This window comes from Parambassis ranga, chromosome 10, assembly GCF_900634625.1.
Source record: "Parambassis ranga chromosome 10, fParRan2.1, whole genome shotgun sequence".
NCBI classification, from domain to species: domain Eukaryota; kingdom Metazoa; phylum Chordata; class Actinopteri; family Ambassidae; genus Parambassis; species Parambassis ranga.
This window is the reverse complement of record NC_041031.1, coordinates 23101512-23122768: the sequence shown is the minus strand read 5'-3', so window position 1 is coordinate 23122768 and position 21257 is coordinate 23101512. Positions and strand designations below refer to the sequence as shown.

The 21257-nt window shown below is 46.6% G+C and overlaps 1 protein-coding gene across 1 annotated transcript in view; it reads right to left on the bottom strand.

Annotated features, from left to right (window-relative positions):
- Positions 1 to 1291: 1291 nt before the first annotated feature.
- Positions 1292 to 21257, bottom strand: part of LOC114443079 (protocadherin-9-like) — a 73705-nt gene continuing 53739 nt past the window's right edge. Inside the window, exon 3 of the mRNA XM_028416982.1 lies at positions 1292 to 1716. Within this exon, the coding sequence (XP_028272783.1) occupies positions 1292 to 1716 (425 nt within the window). The remainder of the gene's footprint in view (positions 1717 to 21257) is intronic.

Genomic DNA, 21257 nt, shown 5'->3' with positions numbered 1-21257 from the left:
TCCCCATACAAACAGAGAGGTTCAGGATGATGTGGATGGGAAGGCAGCAGACCCTCAGACAGACTCTGACCCTGCTCTGAGTAAAAACCGGATGGACCTTCAGCTCAGGGAGCGGTGCAGCCTCCGGGTGATGCCACGTGTTTCATATGTGGAACGTGACATCACGAGGAAGATTATTCAATTTAATTTAACTGCATGAAAACCAGAACTTTTTTCAAACATCACTGTGAACACACACGATGGGATACTACTGACAACGGTGTGAGGGACTGAGTCAAGCACTTCCTTGAATAAATTGGTGTTGTGATGTTTTTTCGCCTCCTCATGAACTCAAATTCAACCACGTTGTAGAGGAGAGGAGAAGAAAATAATAAAAAGTCTCATGGTTGTAACTCGGCACCGTCGGTGATGCTCAAGAGTCCAGGTTTCCTGCAGTGTGACGGCGAACGCCGTGGCGTCGTCTCTCTGAACATGCCAAGGTTTTCCAGTCCATCAGTCCGATGTTACATGAAGTTCTGCAGACAGCACAACAGCCACGGATCCACACCTACAGCCACAGCAGTTTACTCTGTCACTGTTTGTATTTACAGCTCTGTACATTGAAAAAAAAAAGAACAGAAAACGTTCGTCTCCGGAAGGAAAAGCAGCGTCAGACGACACCGAGCTGTTCCGAAATAAAAACAAGCCCAGCTGATTTGATGCAGCTTGGCTCAAAGCTGAACTTCCCGGTGGACTCGAGAGTCAAAAAGGAACTGAACTAAATTGAGGATAGATAGCATCACACAGTATACTGAAGTAGGATTTACAAGAAGTTCGTCCCCTTCTCCCCCTGAAGGTGTTTTTTTTTCTTTTTCTGTTCCAACACAGCGACACAGCCTAAAGCAACACACAGAAATCCAACTCAAACACGTGAGTAGCTAAATAGGTTCCCATTAAATTATCACAACGATGGGGTGTAGTTTACATTCCTTCCACAGCGGCGCGAGCCGTGTGTTTGCTTCAATTGATTTTAATTACTTTGTATTTTACATTTGATTGGTTTGTAGAAGGGGTGGAGGCGGTGGTGGTGGTGGCGGTGGGCGAGGTGGGAGGGGTCTAAAGCCTCGATGCTGTTATAAAAAGGAAGAAGTGGGGGTCTGGTGCTGCGGCACAGCGAGTTATAGGCACAGGGGGCAGCCGTGGGGGGGTCGGGAGGGGCGGGTGGTGGCGAGCAGTGACAGGGACGGGGGGGGGGGCGCTGATGGCCAGTGATGGAATGTGGGCGTAGGTTTTAAGGTGGAGAGCTGCGCCCTCACAGGTAGATCTCCCTCTTGGAGGTCTGGCCGGTCGGGGTGGTGGCCGAGTGGTACTCCACCGCCTGGCTCAGTGGGATCTCCTCCAGCCCACAGTCTTTACTGGTGGAGTCTCCGCCCCCGGGGTAGGCACTGCTGTAGGGTGTCATGAAGCGCATGTTGGCCACTTTGGAGCCGCTGCCGCCACCGCCGCCTGTTCCGCGCTCCTCCGTCGCCAGGGGCTTGGGGCTGCCGTTGGCCATCAGCTGCTCCTGCCCGTCCATCTCCTGGTAAGGCACGAAGGTGGAGAGCTTGGGGGCGTTCTTGGACACCTTGCGGTTGGGGGAAGGCTGGCCGGGCATCCAGCAGGAGTCGGAGTGGCCGAACTCGGTGCACTCACGGGTGCAGTTACCGGTCATGGCCACGTCGGGAAGAGGTCTGAGGTCTGCAGGGAGACAGAGAGAGAGAAAGGGTGAGTGACCAGGAACCTGCAGCAGAGCCAGGGAGGGGTGGAGATGGAGATGAAGGTGTGGTGCTCTGCTCTATCACCTCTGTCAATCTGATTCCAGAGGAAGTGTGTTAAAGTTAGCAGGGAGTTAGTCTGAGATGACGAGCACATATTTCTTTTTATTGGTACTTATGTTGATTTTTGCATATTTGCTCCTCGGTGTTCCTGATGACATTCCCCTGCTAAGAGTTAAATTTGACTGTAAACAGTATTTGACAGAAGACAGACAAAGGTTTCCAGAAGAAGAAAAAAAAATATTGTTTGTGCGACAATCTTATAAATGATGCTTCTGTTCCCTAAAAACCAACAAAGCTGCGAGTGCAGAGTCACAGTTCATCTGCAAACAGGCTGGAGGAGGAGAGGAGGCTGATTAAAACTGTCATTATCCCTTTATCCACACGCACTGCTCTCTCCATTTGAAGGAAATTAATTAAAGCTCGGTGTGTATTTTTAAAGTCACTAATAGTTCACAAAGTGCCAGCGACGCCGCTTAATTTGTTGCTGAAAGACAGAAAGCGTGCATCAAACGACGGATGCTGAGCGTGAAACAGGATCAGCTGACTTAAAGCAGGGAAAAAAAAACGCTCAGGTTCGTTAAAACCTTAATTATGTTGCACAAACAGCCAATTAAGGCAAAAATAACAACACTGTAACTGCATTTTGTTCAAGTAAGAGAAATGAATTACGATGGATACAGAGAGGAAGAACAATAAACTCCAGTCTGTCATTGAGGATAATGTCGTGAAGATCGAGGCCATGATGGAGTCTTTCTGGGATTTCATCCTGAGCAGACAGACAGACAGAGAGACAGACAGACAGACAGAGAGACAGACAGACAGACAGACAGACAGACAGACAGACAGACAGACAGACAGACAGAGACAGACAGAGAGACAGAGAGAGACAGACAGAGACACAGACAGACAGAGACAGACAGAGACAGAGAGACAGAGAGAGACACAGACAGACAGAGACAGACAGAGAGACAGACACAGACAGATAGACACAAGACAGACAGAGACAGACAGAGACAGACACAGACAGACTGACAGAAATACAGACAGACAGACAGACAGTATTGGAACAGAGACACAGACACAGACAGACAGAGACACAGACAGACAGAGACACAGACAGACACAGACAGACACAGACACAGTCAGACAGACAGACAAACAGACAGACAGAGACACAGACACAGACACAGACACAGACACAGACACAGACACAGACACAGACACAGACAGACAGACAGAGACACAGACACAGACACAGACACAGGGCTGAGTTCACATTTTAAAAATCACAGCTTAGAATGCAGAAAGGTCAGAGATGGAAGCAGAAATATCAATGCGTATGCAGAAAGTAACCTTTCTTCTGGGCGTGACATTAGATCACTCTTTGATACTGGAAGCTGGGGGCTCGCAGGGGGCGGAGGCGGCGCAGGTCCTCGTGGGGAATGGCGCTTATTTCCCAAAATGCCCTCTGCTTCATGCATAATTGAAATTCATTGCCTCCTTTTTTGCCAAAGCAGCTACAGTCGGCTTTTCTGTCTGTTTGCGGGTTGATGTCTACGTTCTAATCCCTGGGAGTGCTGAGTAGCGGACGCGCTCCGTCTTTTATCCCCCCCCCTCACATTCTCACGCCCGCCGCTGCCGTGGATTTCAGTTTTTTAAGCACTTCCCATGCAAAAAGCAAGGTGCTTGCAGAAAACCTTAAGTCATGTGCGAGTGGCTGCCGAGTTCAGAGCGGTGGTTTAATAAGTGCTTTGCCTGTTAGCGTCATGTCAGCAGGAGGCTGCTGCAGAGCTGCAGCACTCAACAAAGTCAGAACTTGACTCACTTCAACAACAGCAACAACACAGGACGGACGCAGCGCTCAGCTGGACTGCAGCTGGCAGGGGGACTGTGTGAAACTAAGACCTCTGACATGAGTCTTTGTGTCCATCAATCCTGTTCTACAATCTTGTTCCTGCACTCCCACCACCAGCAGCTTTGTGTTGCTAGTAGCAACCACTGATACAGTTGTGTAGCAGAGGCAAATACATATTGACAGGCTTCCTTTACTCTCCCAGTCTTTGCCCACTCCACAGACGGGGGGACGGGGGGACGGGTTATTCACTGTGAAAGGCCTTCAGCGCCGTGCTCACCCTCAGTTCATTCACAGATGTTCGTCCTGAAAGACCCTGCTGCCGTTTGTCACTCTGACACTTGTCAGAGTGGAGCGTCTTTCTCGGGGGAGCCATCTTTGAGCAGGCGATGTTTACAGGAGGAGATAAACAGGAAGCCGTGAACTCTTTGCTTCAGGACAACCTGTGTGGTTCACGCCTCATCTCAAATGAAAGCATGTACGTCATGTCAGACACATGTCACGCCTTCAGTCTGTATGGATACACAAAGCGGCCCCGCTCCTGCACTACAACCACCAATCACAGGAAGCAGCCGGACCGACAGCCGGTGTTAATGAGCTGAGATCTGAGCAGCAGGCTGCTTTAAACAGAGCTGTGTTTGTCCTACAAGAAATAATTGACTATGGTCTGAGCTAATTGGGCAGCGCGATGGGGGACGAGTCTGTGGCAAAGATCTGAGATCAATAACGGTTCGGTTAATAAGGGCTGCCTCTGAGGGGAGGAGTAGTGGTTGTGGTGGACGCAGTGATGACACTGCTGCTCATCCGGCCCACATCATCATCTTCTTAGTCAAATGGTGCAGGTGAAGACTGCTGACTCTCATTAGTGAGACAAATATATCACCATGTGAGGACCTCATAACTTAAACTTGATTTAAAGCGTGTGCTCTGACGCTTGTTTGGTGTTTTGCTTCTTTGATGGTTATTATTCCGTCAGCACAAACTTTGCAGGACGTCTTCAGGATCACAGGGTGATTTGTTTGTTTTGCATTTTAGGAAAAGGTGCCTTCTCCATCCGGCTGCGGTTTCATGAAATGTACATTGGAGGATGGACCATTTCAGATTTAAGGGCTCGTTCTCTTTGCTCCCCTCAGGGGGAAAAAGCAGCTTTTTATAGCTCCACTACTTCTGAGGCTCTAAAAATATCCAGATCATCAGTATGCTGCTTCAGTCCACAAATTAATGGTGTGGGTTAATAATCAACCTTGCAGGCTCGCGAGGCCACTGTTAGCTCTGTAAACTGTTTATGCTGCTCAATGAAGCACGAGCAGTCCCATAATTACATGTGCATCGCAGTTTGGAGCAATCTGGAAATCAGCAACAAGACCTCCATCCCAGCTGGATGTTTGTCAGATGAGCCTGATAAATCTGACGCCTCACAGAGGAAGAAGAAAAAATGATTAAAAATGTCAAAGAAGCTAACGGCAGCTGGACATGTCTGAGTTCCTCCAAGAGGATTTGATGCTAATCAGGTGAGGCTGTTCAAGAAATGTACTGAGTGTTTAAAAAAAAAACATCCAGCAGCAATCACACCAGCAGCCTGGCCTCCTACCCCCCCACTGGGAGTTTTATGAGAACGCTGCTGGATGCGCATTATTCTGACCAGGACCAAATCCAGACATGGTTAGAGCATCACCAAAAGGCTGGTGGAGTGCTCCAGGGCCGACCTGTTCCCCCCGGCCGAGGCCTCTCGGCTCATAGTGGCATAACGTAGAGGTTCCCAAACTGGACGGGGCGCCCCCTAAGGGAGGCATGGAGCATTGGCAGTCTCTCTGCTCTGCTCCGCAAAAATTACACATGGAGCTTGGCGCTCTGTTCAGCCCAAAACGCTTTAATTGCCCCAACCAGATGGAGCAGGCAGGAAGTCAGGCACCAGATCAGTCCACATCATGACAAGTCGGGGTAGGGGATGTTATGAGGTGATACCATGACGGGTGTGATTAGCCCTAATCCAACCTTTCCCACGGTGACAGCCATCACAATACGTTTTTTTCAAGAAGATCCCTGAAGCACCGACAGAAACATGGCGGCGGCGGCGGCGGCACAGGCTGGAGATTTATTGTCAGTACTTGTAAGAAGTTTGAAAAGTTCTGGGGTAACCCCTGGAGGATGAAATGCTATCTCTCCTCCTCTGTGCAGCACCCCCGGCTCGGCTCTGCCAGAAGGCCATAGCGCTGAATTCAAGGTTGCCTCTATTAGTCAAGGCTGTTTAAGATGGAGGAGCCCTCCTGAAGCCCTTATCTGCACTCCTGAGTTCCAGTTAACCCCGGGGACCCTCGCTCACCCGGACGCCCTCTCTCTCTGCATAATACACTCCGCTACCTTGGTCACCATTTTCCGGTCAAACTAATTAGATTTCACAGTCTCCAGCTTGGGAAGATGTCAGTGGTATGAAATGGAAATAATTTCCAGATGAGTATCTGACATTTTACGCTGTCGACTGGAGTAAAGAGCCCAGGCGGATTGGCTCTCCCTCTGCCTTTTTTCCCCTCCTCCTCCTCCTCTTCTTCTTCTTCTTCCTCTTCTTTTCCGCTCCATCACTTTAGTCGCAGAGATATGCTAAATCCTCGTGCTTCCCCTCTCCCTGCTCAGTCCTGGATGATAAATGGAAGCGAATGTACACAAAAGAGAGCTTCTCTTTTTTCTGCTTATGCTTGAAGTGTTAATGTGTTTAATTACTTTGAAGCCTAGTTGCGTGTGTGTGTGTTGCAGTAAAAGCTGCAGCAGGAAAACCTTCAATTAATGCCTTTTCTCTGTCTATGACAATGGCTCCAATTTATCTTACAGGAACAATAGAGGAGTGAGAGGAGGTGCAGCTTCTCTGAACGCTTGAAGACGTCCAGCAGAAAGCGAGCGGCGTGCTGCTGCTTCCCCCGCTCCAATCAGCGCTGACGCCAGCAGCCCACACACACAAGAATACCTCACTTTAGAGACAATTCTCTGACTAACACTTGTTCCCTGGAGGCGTGTACATGCATTGATGCTGGGATCAGACCGGACCACACTGCTTCACAATGACCGTCATCCTTCAGTAGATGTAGCATCAGTCTTATTGTAAAGCCTGACTTACTGTAAACTTCTTCACTCAGTCTATCTGTGCAGACATTGCATTTCTGAGAGAATCATGAGATAGCATACTGCTGCTTCAAGCCTCCAGCTCACAATGAACCAAAATCAGGGTCCTGTGAGGAAGGACCGCCAGATACCAGAGGCTGTTTTGCCTTTTAAGCTCATATTTTCCTCACAAAGACACAACAATCCTCCACAGACATGCTAGCTGCTACATGCTATGTTCAAAGATGCTCAGCAGCTGTTGCGTTTCCTCTTTGATCTGGTTGGCATTGTTTACGAGCCTCCTCCGACACTTCTGCTGGCTTTTCAGCCAGGACAGCCGGGTTCTGTTCTCATAAGGTGCCATTACAATCTGAGCTCTTGTTCACCGTTGGCTAGGTTCGGGCATACTATAACCCTCTTGGTTAGGTTTGGAAATTCTTCTCCAACATAATGTGATGGCTGAGAAGAAGCAGCCTCATAACGTGTGTTCTTGCTGCTAAACCTATCAGACCAATCTGAAAATGCTACTGTTAGCTTCACATATGTGGCTGTCAGGGCATCCATTGGTGTAAAGAAGCTGACACGATGTGAGCCTTGTGGACAATACTTGTGTTGCTCCATTTTGTGATTCTTAAAGGAAACTTTAGGTAAATCCCTATTTCACACAGAAGCCACATCAGCCTTCACTTAAAGCATAATGATCTGCAAATAGTAATGAAACATGTTTCCAGGTAACCGTACATCAGGATGATTCTCAGTGTGTTTCCTAACGAAAGTAACTGGTCAGTCTCTACAACACCACCCTGAATTCTGACATCACATCACAACTCTGAACCACAATAGTCAGAGCTCCTCTCAGACACCCACAGGCTTTCCTCTGTTAACAAAAACTGACACCCTGTGGCTTTTTATTTACCAAACTGCTGCAAACCTGCATCTGTATTCACAGACACACACTGCTACAGTTCAGGGACACACACACAGACACACACACACACTCCTGTCGGTGCTGTTCTCCCCTCAGAGGGTCTGTGTGATCTGGGTGTATCAGTGTGTGCAGCACGCCATGTTCCTATAAAGATTTTACAATCATCAGCCTAAAATAGCTGCTCTGGAACCATCACTGAACCTTCCATCAGAACCTCACACACTCTGCTCATGTAGACAATGGAGTCAAAACAGGATCCGCAACAGGCTGACGGTGTAACGTCAGTAAACAGTGTTCGAGCACTGGATGTCAGCGTGTCAGGTTGACCCAGCCCATGCTCACCATCAGGTCCACATATAACCTCCAAAATCCTAAATCATCACACCTTGTCTGATGGACTCAGGTCTGTCTGTCTGGTATAATCCATTATAATCCAGTCGAGATATATGAACATAGATTATAATACAAACATTACACATTAAAGTGTTAGGACTGTGTCGGGTGGAGTTAAACGGTGAAGGAGGTGCTGACTGTTTGCTCCCTGCACACAGGAAGGGGAGGAGCACTCCTCCAGACTCGGAGTGGTCCTGGACTGATTTTGGACAGTAAAAGGACATGTCTTTGGGACAGTGTGTGATGTGATGAAAGCCGTGGTCTCTCTGTAGTTCAGTATCTCTCTCCCTCTGCCTGACCCCCCAGCCTGGCTTCGTGCGGAAACCTTGCCGGCTCTAATTAAACTTTGGGCAGATTAGAACTTTGCCTTGTCAGTCTTTATTCATGCTTAAACAAGTTATTACTTTTTGAGAAATTAAATTAGCCGGCAATTAATTAATCGACACAGAGCTGGGAAAGAGGACGAAGGGGAGGAGGGATGGAGGGAGGAGGGAGATGAAAAGAAGACAGGAGGAGGAAAGAGAAGTCGGGTTTGGCAGAAAATGAAGGAGACGGAGACACAGATTCATCCGAGAGATGGAAAAACTGAGGATATTAGATATTTAAATGGCATCCAGTCTTTCACTAATTAGCAGGAGGAAGAACTCCAGACCGAATCATTTGTGTTTTCCTTCAAATATTTAAAACATCTGATGTGTTCAGAAGCTGCACACCCCTCCTCCTTCACACCTCATGCAGAGATGTTACAAGACAGACAACCACCCCCCCTCATTTTCTAAATCCAAAATTAATTCACCCTCTGACTCCATCTGAAGGCAGAACACAAGGCAAACAGGCGGGAAACAAAGAACTCCCACTCCGTGGACTTCCTGTTCCATGGTGGCCTTTCAAAACTACTCGCGGTGTGACATCACACACTGCGAGCCACGTTACAGCAGCCGCCATTTTGATTCATGCATTAAATGAGCAGCAGCAGAACCCAACAGACACACACTCAGCTTGTTCTAAACGTGTGATTGGTCGTAATGTCAGAGAGGGCGTGGTCAATGTGGAGAAGCGGGGAAGCTTGTTTACACTGACCACGTCCTCTCTGAAATTCTGACCAATCACAGTGGAGTATGTATCCAGCTTTAGTCTGGAACCAGGAACATACGTTTCACTGGTCCGTCCATCAAATGTCAGATCGCATTGATCGATTAATCATGGACAATCGATCAAACAATCATCAGCTGCAGATCAAGCAGACTAGGACTTCCATACTCTCCAGCCCTTCTTGACTTCATTCTCTTTTAACTTTCTCCACTTCATTTCTGTTCACTTTCTTTTCCCCTCACGTCTCATTTCCATCATTTTCCTTTGCATCAAACATTAAAGCCCGATCTGAAACTGTTCCTGCGTTCCATATCTCATTTCGTCTTCTACTTTCCTCAGAAACATCTTAAACTACTCCATTTCCTTTTCACACTTTTCTGTCTTCCTGCTTCTCTCCTGCAAACCTTCTTATTCAGCTCCATGCTGAAGTTTTCGTTATAAAGATCAGAATTCAAACTCACTTTTTACAGCAGCCCTGATCTTCTTCTGTACATACTTCCTTCTTTCTTACTGTCCTCTTCATCCTAAACAGCCCCCCTCACCTCTCCTGTTCATCCATTTAACCCTACTAAAATATGCTGACGTCCAGTTGGTTGAAAGCTACTCGCTTCTTTCTTTAAATCATCATTTTGCCCAGAATCCAACCTGAAATCTTGCATATCTTTGAACTGAGGATGCCCTGAAGTTTGAATGCTGTGACTGAAAGGAAAACAAAGGTGCATCACTGTTTGTGCAACCGATGCTGGTGTTGTTTCATCAGCAGCTCAGCATGATGCAACGCTGCTGCTGCGCCGCCAGCCTGACCTCGCCTGCGTGTTTACAAAAACTTCCTGTTGCCATCACAGCTCCAGAGCCAAACACAGGTTGATTAGGCGGCACGGTAAGTCTTTAGTGAGCTTTTTTTTGTGTGGTTGGGTTGTACCTCCCACAGAAGTCACCAAAGTTTGTATTTGTAGTGTTTTGTATTTGAAATCGCTGCCTGAAAACGAACCAAAGCAGCTGCAATAGAAAACGCCCGGAGCCATATCCAGTACAATAACACAGCAGCTTCTCCTGGCCATAAATATTTGACCAGCGCACCCTGCTGAGCGTGTGTGAGAGAGGGAGGGTGTGTGTGTGTGTGAGAGAGGTCATTAAAGATGCAGAGGAACATGGTTTGTGTTTGCTTTGAATGCACAAACTGACCTGAATGTACACAAACTCCGGCCGGGCTGGAGCTGGCAGCTGCAGCACATCTGCATCTGTTTAAAGGGAAATCCACCCATTTTTTTTTTTACAAACTAGGTCTCACTTCGGTAAATTTATGCAGGAGGTGTTTGTATTGTAAAGCAGCTACTGTGAGGCATCCGACTGGCTCAGGTTTGTTATTTTTTCCCCGTTGTTTGCCGAGATTAATGACCAACCAGACATCCAGCGATTATATCAGACCCCAACCTGGAGCTGCAGCTCAGCGGAAAGATCCAGCTCAATCTAAGAAAACAGTCTGGGACTGCTGGATTTTCTTGAATGAACTGCAGTGATGCAGCTTTTATAAAATAAACATCTCTACAGCCTCTATGCATCCTCCTGGGAGCCCATTATTATCACCACATGGATAATTGAGAGTATTTCTGCCTCTACGTGGACAACTAGCCCGCCCCCATTATCGCCTCTACGTGGACATCCAGGTCCAGGATCGTCTTTTTGGGCTCCATTATCTCCTCTGGGTGTTTATTTCGGTCTCAGACAGACAGCAGTCTCATAGACTCGTACATGTCTACAAACAAAAGGATCAGAGGGAGGCTGTGGTTAAATCTGAGACCCTGTAAGTCACTTTATCCTTTAAAAGGGTTTATTTTATGATTCACAGAACTTTTTAGTGGTCCTTGAATGCATCGCAAGTGTCATACTGTCGCCACAGGTCACACAAATAAATGACATCTAACATGTCGGGTCTCTGTCCGTTATCTGCCGTTAAAACTACAGTGTGAAAGTCCCTTTAGTTTCACTGAGATGCTCCAGTGTTACAAAATATCTGCTTCATGGTAAAGTCAGCCGGCAGAAAAGGCCCGAGGACATAAAGAGAGGCTCACAAAGAAAAGAGACAGTCTGTTGGTGTTCAGTCCGAAGCCAAAGGTTACTGACACCAACAATTAAAACGATCTTGTGTTTGTTCTATGTTTTTAAAAAAGCTCTTTGTATATATGAAGTTATTATGATTGCACGTAAGCTGAATTTGAACATGTAAAGTCAGAGTTTCTGATGATATCTGCTGTGCGCGCCTGGACTCATCTACATCTGGGACGTTAATATTTTTGGAAAGGAGCTCAAACGTCATCAAACACGGAGCCGCGCTGAAAGCTCCTGTTGTGAAGCTGTAAAATGTGATGGTATCTGATGGGAATGATGCACAAAAAACAGCCGTAATAAGCCCCTGATTGTTTGAAAGAGAGAGAGCTGCTTCTGGGCTTTAATGTTTGTGCAGGGATGTGGAGACGTGACTGAGCTGTCAGGCTGGACTTACAGGCCTGTCATCGCTGCTTTCCATGCATCAAACAATCACTAATGTTGTAGGTTTAAAGTCTTCCTGTTTACGCCTGTCTCTTGAAGTTAACTCGCACGCTCGCACATCAAACGGGAAGCTGGAGACAGTAAACCAGCCTGAGTGACCCGCCCCTGTAAATAACATCAACCACGCACAAATAAATAAATATCAAAAATCTGCCAAACCCGCAGATCACATCTGAAACAGGACCGAATTAGCGGCGAGGTGAAGTGATTCTGCACACAGAAAGAAACACCAACCAGTCAATTATTAATAGTCCGGAGGAGAAAAGAGCACACACACACACACACACACTGTACTTACACCCCTGTGGAATCGGCCTAGTATGAAGGAAAAATTCAATTATCCTACAAAAGTGAATAAATTTGCAACATCGCAGCCCCCGGCTGTAGCTGCTGCTGCTGCTGCCATTCCCCAAGATGCATGTGGGGATCATGGGGGGGGGCTTATTAATGGGACATCACAATCTTTTAGCTCTGTCACAGTGAGAACACACTCAGAGCTGCTCCTTTACATTCAGCCCAGTGTGTGTGTGTGTTCCTGTTACAAAACATCCAACTGATCCTCTTATTGTTCAATAAAAACAGACTCTCCGCCCCAAAAACACTCTCACACTGATCTCAATCATGAAACAGGTTAAAATCAATTATCAGGTTAAGTTCCAACAAAGCTGCTACAGCAGCAGAGGATGTCCGACATGAGGCGTGTGCATACATATTTTAAAGCCCATAGAGAATGCAGTATGAATGTGGACTCGGCTCTACATTCATACTGCATCAGACTGCATGTACACACACACATTTCTGACAGGACGTGAACATAGAGGCACGTGAATACACTAGTTCCTCTAGTGTCCACTTGAGGGCTAGATCCCTCCCTATGGGAATAAACATGTTTACATCCTGGTACAAATACTGTGTTAGGTCCTATTGATGCATTTACTTCATAGATTTGTGGGCATGATCTCTTGCCTGTATGTGGATTAACTAGGAGTTAAGGTGGACTCAGGCGCTGCCCACATGGCGATGGTGGGAGCCTAACACAGGCTCTTCAGAACCCATATTTGGACACAAATAAAGACCCACCAGGAAGAAACTGTGATAAATGAATCTGTGACCTTTGTCCTCAGCGATATTTATGGTTTGTTGTGTGTTTGTAATAAAAATGCTGGAGCAGATTCCTCTAATGTCAGTTCTGATACAGCCTGTAATGGCCTCCACGCCGGCGAGAAGCGCCTCCACCTCTAATGCAGTCGCTGCCTCAGGTTAAACATCCTGCCCCGCTCCTGGAGAGCATCTAAGTATAGAAATGTGAATTTAATATTCCCCCCCCTCAGCTCTTCCACACATCGGGTTTCTGAGTGTTTGTCATCAGCAGGCTTTTTATCTCCTTTTTTTTCTTGACTCCAAACTGATTGTATGTTGGGCGTGACGACTGTCGGCGGCTCCGCTCCGAGCCACTTCCTGTTTGATCCGACAGTAACGGTCTGCCTGCGGCTGATTGATGCCTTCTCATTTTCCTCTGTGCTCAGCTGCAGACAGATTGATGCTGACACGTATGACCGGCCGCCGAAAACAACATGTGACAGGCAGCGTGCAGGTAGCACGGCGTTGTGTTCAGGTGCGTCTCGGGGGAAATTTGTTCTCATTTACACTACAAGAAAAGTGGGTTTGACTTTGTGGTGACTCACCACTTGCTGTGTGTCCATCATTTTTACCTTTTGACAAACATTAGACAACAGATGTAAAGAACCAAAGTGACAAAAAGTGGAGCACAGAGAAGCCTGCATCTCCAGGAAACGTAATGAATTATAACTACCCTGCGTTTTTATGTTTACTCATAAATTCAGACGACACCAGAGATTTACATCAGAGCGCATCCTTATTTCAACACTGATATTTTCCTGCTCCTCACGCTGAAAGAAACCGGCTCTAAGGACTCTCAAATGAAAAGGCACCAAACTGTGCAGAGAGATAATTTGACTGAGAAATGAAAAAAAAAAAGCTGCACTTGTCAGACTTTGTCATTTTCTATACCGAGATGAAGTTTGCAGAAGATTTTTTCTTCTTTTTTTTTTCAAATGAGGAAATAAAGTGTGGCAGACATTTCTCTCGGCTTGAAATCTAAAAACCTTCAAACAGACGAAGAGTCCGTCACTGTGAATGGAGGCTGGGACTCGGCGATGAGGCTCTCTAGAGAAAAACTGTTTCTCTGACTAAACTTCACGAGGAAAAACTGGTTCAAGTGCTACGGCTGGTGAGAGACGGAACAGCACTGCAGAAGGCATAATGCAAAATTAAATAAGGACGTATGTTAATTTACTATTCAGGAGCTGACGTGACAAAGAGGCTGATAATAAAACTCACAGAAGAAATGAATCAAATCTAAAGTAGGACTGGAGCGACTTCTCACAGCAGACAGAGCTCCAACACAAAGACTCCACACACATCATAGGTGTGGGTGTGGTGCTGAGTGGTGCAGTCAGACCACAAACTGGACTGGAGTAAGAACGTGGACACTGTGTACAGGAAGGGCCAAAGTGGCCTCTACTCTCTGAGGCAGCTGAGGTCCTTCAACATCTGCAGGACGATGCTGAGGATGTCCTCTGAGTCTGTGGAGCCATCATGTATACTGTTGTCTGCTGGGGCAGCAGTCTGAGGGTGGGGGACATCAACAGACTCAACAGAACCATCAGGAAGGCGGCCATGTTGTGGGAGAGGACCTGGACTCTCTGACAGGGGTGTGTCAGAGGAGGACGTGGTCCAAAATAAAGACCATACTGGACTGTCCCTCTCACCCGCTCCACACTGTGCTGACCAGCTACAGGAGCTCGTTCAGCAACAGACTCCGACTCCCACGATGCACCACTGAGAGACACAGGAAGTCATTCCTGCTACTGAACTCTGAACTGTAACAGTCACTCAGACGATGTCACTCACATGATGGCCGCCAACATTCAGCATTAATGTTGAAGCTCTAATAATGTGTAGTGACTGTAACACACAACATTAAAAATGTCTTTCCATCCAAGTGGTTGGAAAGACAGAACTGAAGGAGGCAGGTTTGTAGGAAAGACGTCAACCTGGCGTGGACCAGGGATGGACCGGTGAGGGACCACAGGTCTGAAATGAGGATGGATTTCTACCACATAAACACCACACGCTACCTTCAGCAGACTCACAAACTGCCCAGCAGCACTCGAACTGAGCTCTCTCCCACACAAAGACCACAGCAATATGTGTTTAACAAAATAAAAGTCCTCCAAGTGCAATGACATCAGGCCGCACATCGATGGAAATGAGACTAAAATCCACTCTGAGTTTGTTTCCTCTGAGCTGGTGCAACCTTCACAAGTGAATAATAAAACTCATCCTGCTTTAAAACCACCAATCTGGCAGCCAGCTGCACTCTTGACTCCTCACTTTGATGCCGTAATTCATTAAATAACAGAAAAATACTAAAAAGCATTTCAATTTAACCTCCAAACAACCGCAGAGCTGGAGACGGGGAGGAAGTGGAAAACAAAGCGTCCTTCTTCTCCTCCGTCCAGCCTCTGTTTTCAGCCGCTCGCTTCCTTCCTTCTCTTGACCATCTGTCTTTCATCTGTCTGTTCTTTTGTTGCTTGCTCACTTCTCTCCATCTCTACCTGCATCTGAGCTTCCCTCTGTCTCTCTGCCCTGTTGTCCCACCACTCTTTGTTCTTCCTCTCTGCAGCTCCTACAGCCAGCGGGGAGGAAGAGGGACCAGGCCTGCTGAGATCAAAGTTGACTCTTTCTGTATTCCGGTGTGTGCTTAAAAAACAGCAGAAAAGGCAGATATGCAGGTAGAGTCTGGGATCAAAAATCCACCTGAAAACACTGTGGCAATTAAAAAATGAGGCAAACTCAGAAATGAGATTAAAACGGAGGAATGCACGCAGCGCTGTCACATCTCACTGTATTGATGAAAAACAGAATGTATTACTCTGAAATCTGCTCGTGCATGTGGACGCCAGGCTACGACCACCAACCCACAGCCTCTGACAGCGTTTGAATTGAATACTTCAAACACTTGGAACAGAATTCACTCATGTTACATCAGACTGAGGCGTGGTGTAGCTGCTAATAGGAAGCCCTCATACAACAACGGCTGCAGAAATGTAGGTGTAAAATTGACCTTTAAAGCTACAATAGTAACAAGAAGTCAAATGTCTCCATGTCTCATTAATGTTTTTAATTTAAACTGCGTAACCGTATTTTCCAGACTATAGGTCGCACCAGCCAAAAATTCACAGTGGAGAAGATCTAAGGGGAGCTCGGCCCCTTGAATTCCTCTTCACTTAAATGGTGGCTGCAGGGATCTCCAGTCTCACGCACTGAGAAAGTTCTCACGTGGAGAAATGATCAGCTTCACCGCACAGAAACTCCTATAAACATCCTGTAAATCAGTCAAAGGCAGACTGCTGTGCACTCATATGTCTGGATTTAGCGACCTATCGACCAATCACAAAAGAGAATTCCTTGTTGCCAGGTGAGGTCTGAGGCTCAGCTGCAAGCAGCGTCACCTATGCTCGGAATGCAAAGTGTGGACAAGCTGGAGGTGGAAGAGAACCGTCAGAGGGACAGAACAGCTGCCATGGTATCTGTGATGGACGTCAGGACACACGGCGAACATGTTCTATATTTTATATATGAGTCACACCCGAGTATAAGTCGCTTACCCAGCCAAAGGGTGAAGAAAAGTGCCACTTATAGTCCGGAAAATACGGTAAATAAAATAACTTTATTTGCAATTTTGCAACTATACTTTATGTCTGAATAAGAATATTGTGTAAAACAGCTAAATCTACGAAGCCATGACTGACTGGCATGTGACCAGGAGTCACATTCACACAGTGTTCGGCTGATCTGTGAGTGACCAAGCATGTGGAGCTTCCGTTATTTCTGTGGGTTTTCTTCCAGTATATGTAAATTGAATGTTCTTTTTTTCTGATTTTGTTATTCTGCATAAAGACATGTTTCAGTTCTCTCTGCTTGTACCAACACCTGCACTGTTCACACAGAGAAACGTTACATGACATCAGCAACAAGGAGACAGGACGCTGAAGAATCTCAGGCTTACTGAAGGACAGGAGCAAGAGGACCAACTCTAAGAGTTAGAAAATATCTCCCGTCATTATCTTCTATGGACATTTTCTCAGGGCCAGAAAACAGACAAGAGAGACCGGTAAATAATCAGCGATCAAACTGTTCCATTATTGATCATCTCCACAGAGAAACAATGAAGCCACACCAGGAAGAGAAAGCAGCAAGATGTGACAGAGAGAGTTTGACACACTGAGTCTCCAGAGGGGTGACAGTGATTCTCTGCTCCAGGCTACAACTAACCTGCATGCACACACACACACAGACACACACAGACACACACTTTACTCCCAGAATCCCCCCTCTGTGTCTCTGAGCTACTGCAGCGAGGTCAAAGGTCAGCAGAGCTCCTGGAGCCATCCCTGCATGAGCCGATGTCGACTTTGTGTCACAGCAGTTACACATTTAGACATCAGCTGTTAAACCACCAACAGCTGACGACTTATTAAAACAGGAAAGCATTCGCACACTGCGCCGTGATGTGCTACAGCCACTGCCGCATCACAGGGGCTGACAGTACGTCTCCTAGCAACAACTCTACCACTGGAAAGACCCAATCAGAGGCGGGATGCCAAGTCCAAAAACTGCTTAATATTATGCACGTTACAGCTAACATGACAAACTGTAAAGAGTGATCAGAGGGGAAGGAGTGTGGGAGGAAGAGGGGAGGAGGGGGAGGAGTTTGGATGGTACATTGTTGGTGCTGATGATTCTGCTGTATCTCTCTCTCTCCCCCTCTCTCTTCATCAGATCAGACCATCTGTATGGACGGTGTTCTGTGAACGAGTTGGCAGGCAATGAGAGTGTGTGTTCGTGTGTGTGTGTCAGGGAGGTTTGCCAGATCAATAGGCAGCAGGAGCCCCAATGACTTATGGGATAGATCAGCGCTACAGAGCTGCTGGTCGTCCTGATAACACACACACACACACACTTTTCTATTTATAGTTGGTTTACATTTAAGCGATTGCAGAAAGGTCAGAGGGCACACATGAAGACATGCTGTACATTACCTCTGTGTGTGTGTGTGTGTGTGTGTGTGTTGTAGCTCATTTAAATGCAGAGAGCAGACCTGGTCAGCATCTTGTTTAGAGAGAGACCATATGTCTGCTGCTGCTGTGCACACACACACACACACACAAACACACAAACACACAAACACACACACACTTCAGTAAGTTTCTGATCCTATCAAACTTTTAAGTGTCTCACTGTGTTTGCTGTTCCTGAAATGTTCCTACAAAATAAAACAAAATAAGACACCAGACAGCTCACTGAGCACACACTTCCTGCGTCTGTGTCACATGGTCTCCTCCTCTGCCCCACCCCTTTAGCAGACTAGCCATGGGTCCTGAGTCTGTGGTTTCATTTATCACCAAACTTCATTTTCTCTTTGGAGACTGTCTGACCCGGCAGCTAACGACCTAGCTACATAGTTTTTGTGATGCTAAATTACATAACATGACATAACAAGACGTCTTAAGTGACAGTTCTTCAGTCATTTTTAACCCTATATTTATAGTTTACAACCTCCTGCATCAATAAGGCAGAGCAGCCTGTACATATATATGTAGCCTGAGAGGCACCTCACCGGCTGCTCTTCAGGGTGACTGCTTTGTTTGAGGGGTAATAGCTGGAGCACAGACAGGAGGAATATTTACCTGAAACAAAGCCTCTGGACAAACTGCAGAGATCCACACCACAGCAGAAATATTCTGAGTGAAATGAATGAGCTCAACAAAGATGTATATGTGTTCAAATGTTTAAATTAGCATCCCACAGGATGTGTCTAATCTCTGGAAGCTGGTTGGTAGATTAGAACCACCACACTGAGACTGCTCTGCCGTGTATCAACATTTTTCCTCTCCGCTTGATGAAGTTGAACTTAATTGCTGACTTTAGTGTCACTTCTGAGGCAGGCTGGTGTGTTTCTGGGGCGCTGCGGTGAAAATGATTTTCTTCACACTTCAATTCATGCAATTTACATGTATTAATGTATTTAATGATTAAACGCTTTAATAAATGGACTGTGAAGTGTCTGAAAGATCTTCATCAGTGTGGATTCGACTCAAAGATTTGCACCAAGTAAACATCAGCTCTGCACCTTAAACCGCGCTGTGTGTGATCTGTTAGGAAAACAGTGAGTGAAGGAAAAAGGAAGAGGAAATGTTCAGTGTGTGTGAAGAGCTGCGTCTACCAGCAGAGACGAAAAACAGCTCCACAGTGTTCTGTCATGTCTACGACAGCGCAGAGGAGAAAGCAAAGACTAAATAAAAGGAGGCGGAGGCTGCAGGAGTCTTCACTGACCGTCAATAAAAACAAACCTGCCTGTCGCTCCGTCACAAAGAAAACTAAACTGACAGGAGGCAGGAGGAGCGCGAGGCGTTCGAGTGCAGCGGGGAGGACAGCAAATATTACAGCGCCGACTGAGTGCCTGTCTGTTCTGCTATCTTCACCGCATCCAACAATCAAAACATCAAACTGACTGACACACGACAAGTCTATAAACAGGTGAGCGCTGAATTAAAGAGTCCTTATGTTGAACCCCGGCATCAAATGATCGCCATGACGACCACGTCAGCAAGAACATTTCTATTTTCTACCGACCTACATCTGTGACAGTATCACAGGGCAGAAAGAGGGGTGTGTGTGTGAGACGACGGACTCATGCTTGTGACAGGATGTAAATATTAATGGCGCTCTCCTCAGCTGAGCAGCGACATTGGTCACAGGTGGATGCACCAGTGACACGGGCTGGGTGCAGATCGGTCACTCTGCAAAGAGACGGTGATATTTGTGCGGCTTTTGGCTTTTTCATGTCAACATCACACACCTGACGACCTCTTCCTGGCCGTCTCCGCTCCTGGAATTCAAACAGCAGCAACATGGCGGCTCCTTTTGAAGCTTCTCTAAAATAGTTCTGAAAAGGTGAGAAATCCGCCGTGCAGTCTCTGAATCTGCCTTTATTTTAAATCCATCACGACAGATTAGAATTATTTGGCAGGAAGTTTGAAGAGGTGTGGAGTCAAGTTGCAGAGCCTGAATTTCATGCAAAGGAGCTCAAAGCCCGTCATAAACTGTCACTACCAGAATGCATTGCATGTCGTTTCACAAAGAATGGGAAGTCTGAAGCCTCCACACAGACTCATTCACCTCCATTTTCTATGATGTGCACGGAGTTGAAGCTGCATCAGCTGCACCGTGTTCATATATCTATGCACAGCCATGTAGATTAATCAGCTGCATGCTGCAGATCAGATGTGTGTTGTTGTTGGTGGTGGTTAGTCTGGGTCCGCGGGCTGACGTGTGTCAGGTTTCTGTGCAGTTTGGATTCTGTGTTGATGCCTTTTAGTATTTAGCTGCTGTCATATTCTCATTCTGCATTCAGGATTCACTACAGACTCCTTTAACATTCATATATGAGCGCTAAAGTTCTCAGCAGCAGTGAGTCCGTCGTCCTGAAACATCATCTGCAAACAGCAGAAACGCGCTCCGATAGAAAGTCACTGGCTGAGGTCAGGCGGCGGTTTTCTAGGGAGACGGGCCGCCCGCCGTACGTGGCCGTCTGTCTCTCCTCCCGGCTCCCGAACGTCGGCGCACATCACCTCCTCCAAAACAAACACATCCACACCTCTCAGAATGGGTGAAGCCATGCAGAAAATGGGATTCACTTTTGTCCCTCTGCAACCTTCACTTCGCTCATTTAGATGCGCTAACTTATTCCGACTTTTTACACTCAAATGATGTTGCTCATTCTCTATCTCTCTCTCTCACACACAGAGTCACGCACATACACAAGTTAGGAGCATTTCACGCTCTATATAGGCCGTGATTATTGGAAATGAAGAAACACCTCTCTGTTTAAAGATGCGGTTTGTCGCCACATCTCATTTCCACCCGGCCTCTGAGTCTGTTTTATCTTCTGCAAGATAAGCAGGATAAAGAAAGCTCTTATCTGCCGGGTGCTAAGTGGATGAGGAGCTGCACTGTACACCATGTACACGCTGCGTACTCCAACAAATAAGGCTGATACTGGCTAAATCTAATACTGCCCCGGGGCACATTACACCCAGAATGCAATGTGGCAGACGATTCCTTCAGACAAGGAGATACAACACACTCAAATACGGCAGGAAAGTATGGACCAACACAGAAAAGGCTGTTTTTTGTAATTTCCTATTGTATTGTATTGAGTGTGTGTGTGTGTGTCTGTGTGTGTGGTGCTGCTCCTGATGAAAGGCTGAACAGTAAATCACAATGACATCCTGTCGACGCAGCAGCAGCCTCATTACAGCTCTGTTTATAAGAAAGCGCTCAAAGAGAATCACGTTATATGATAAAAGTCTGCAGGTTCTTATTTATTTCACTGAAGATTGCTGGAGCCCAGGAAGGAATTTTATCATAATAATAAACAAAATAATGTCAGCGTGCAAACACA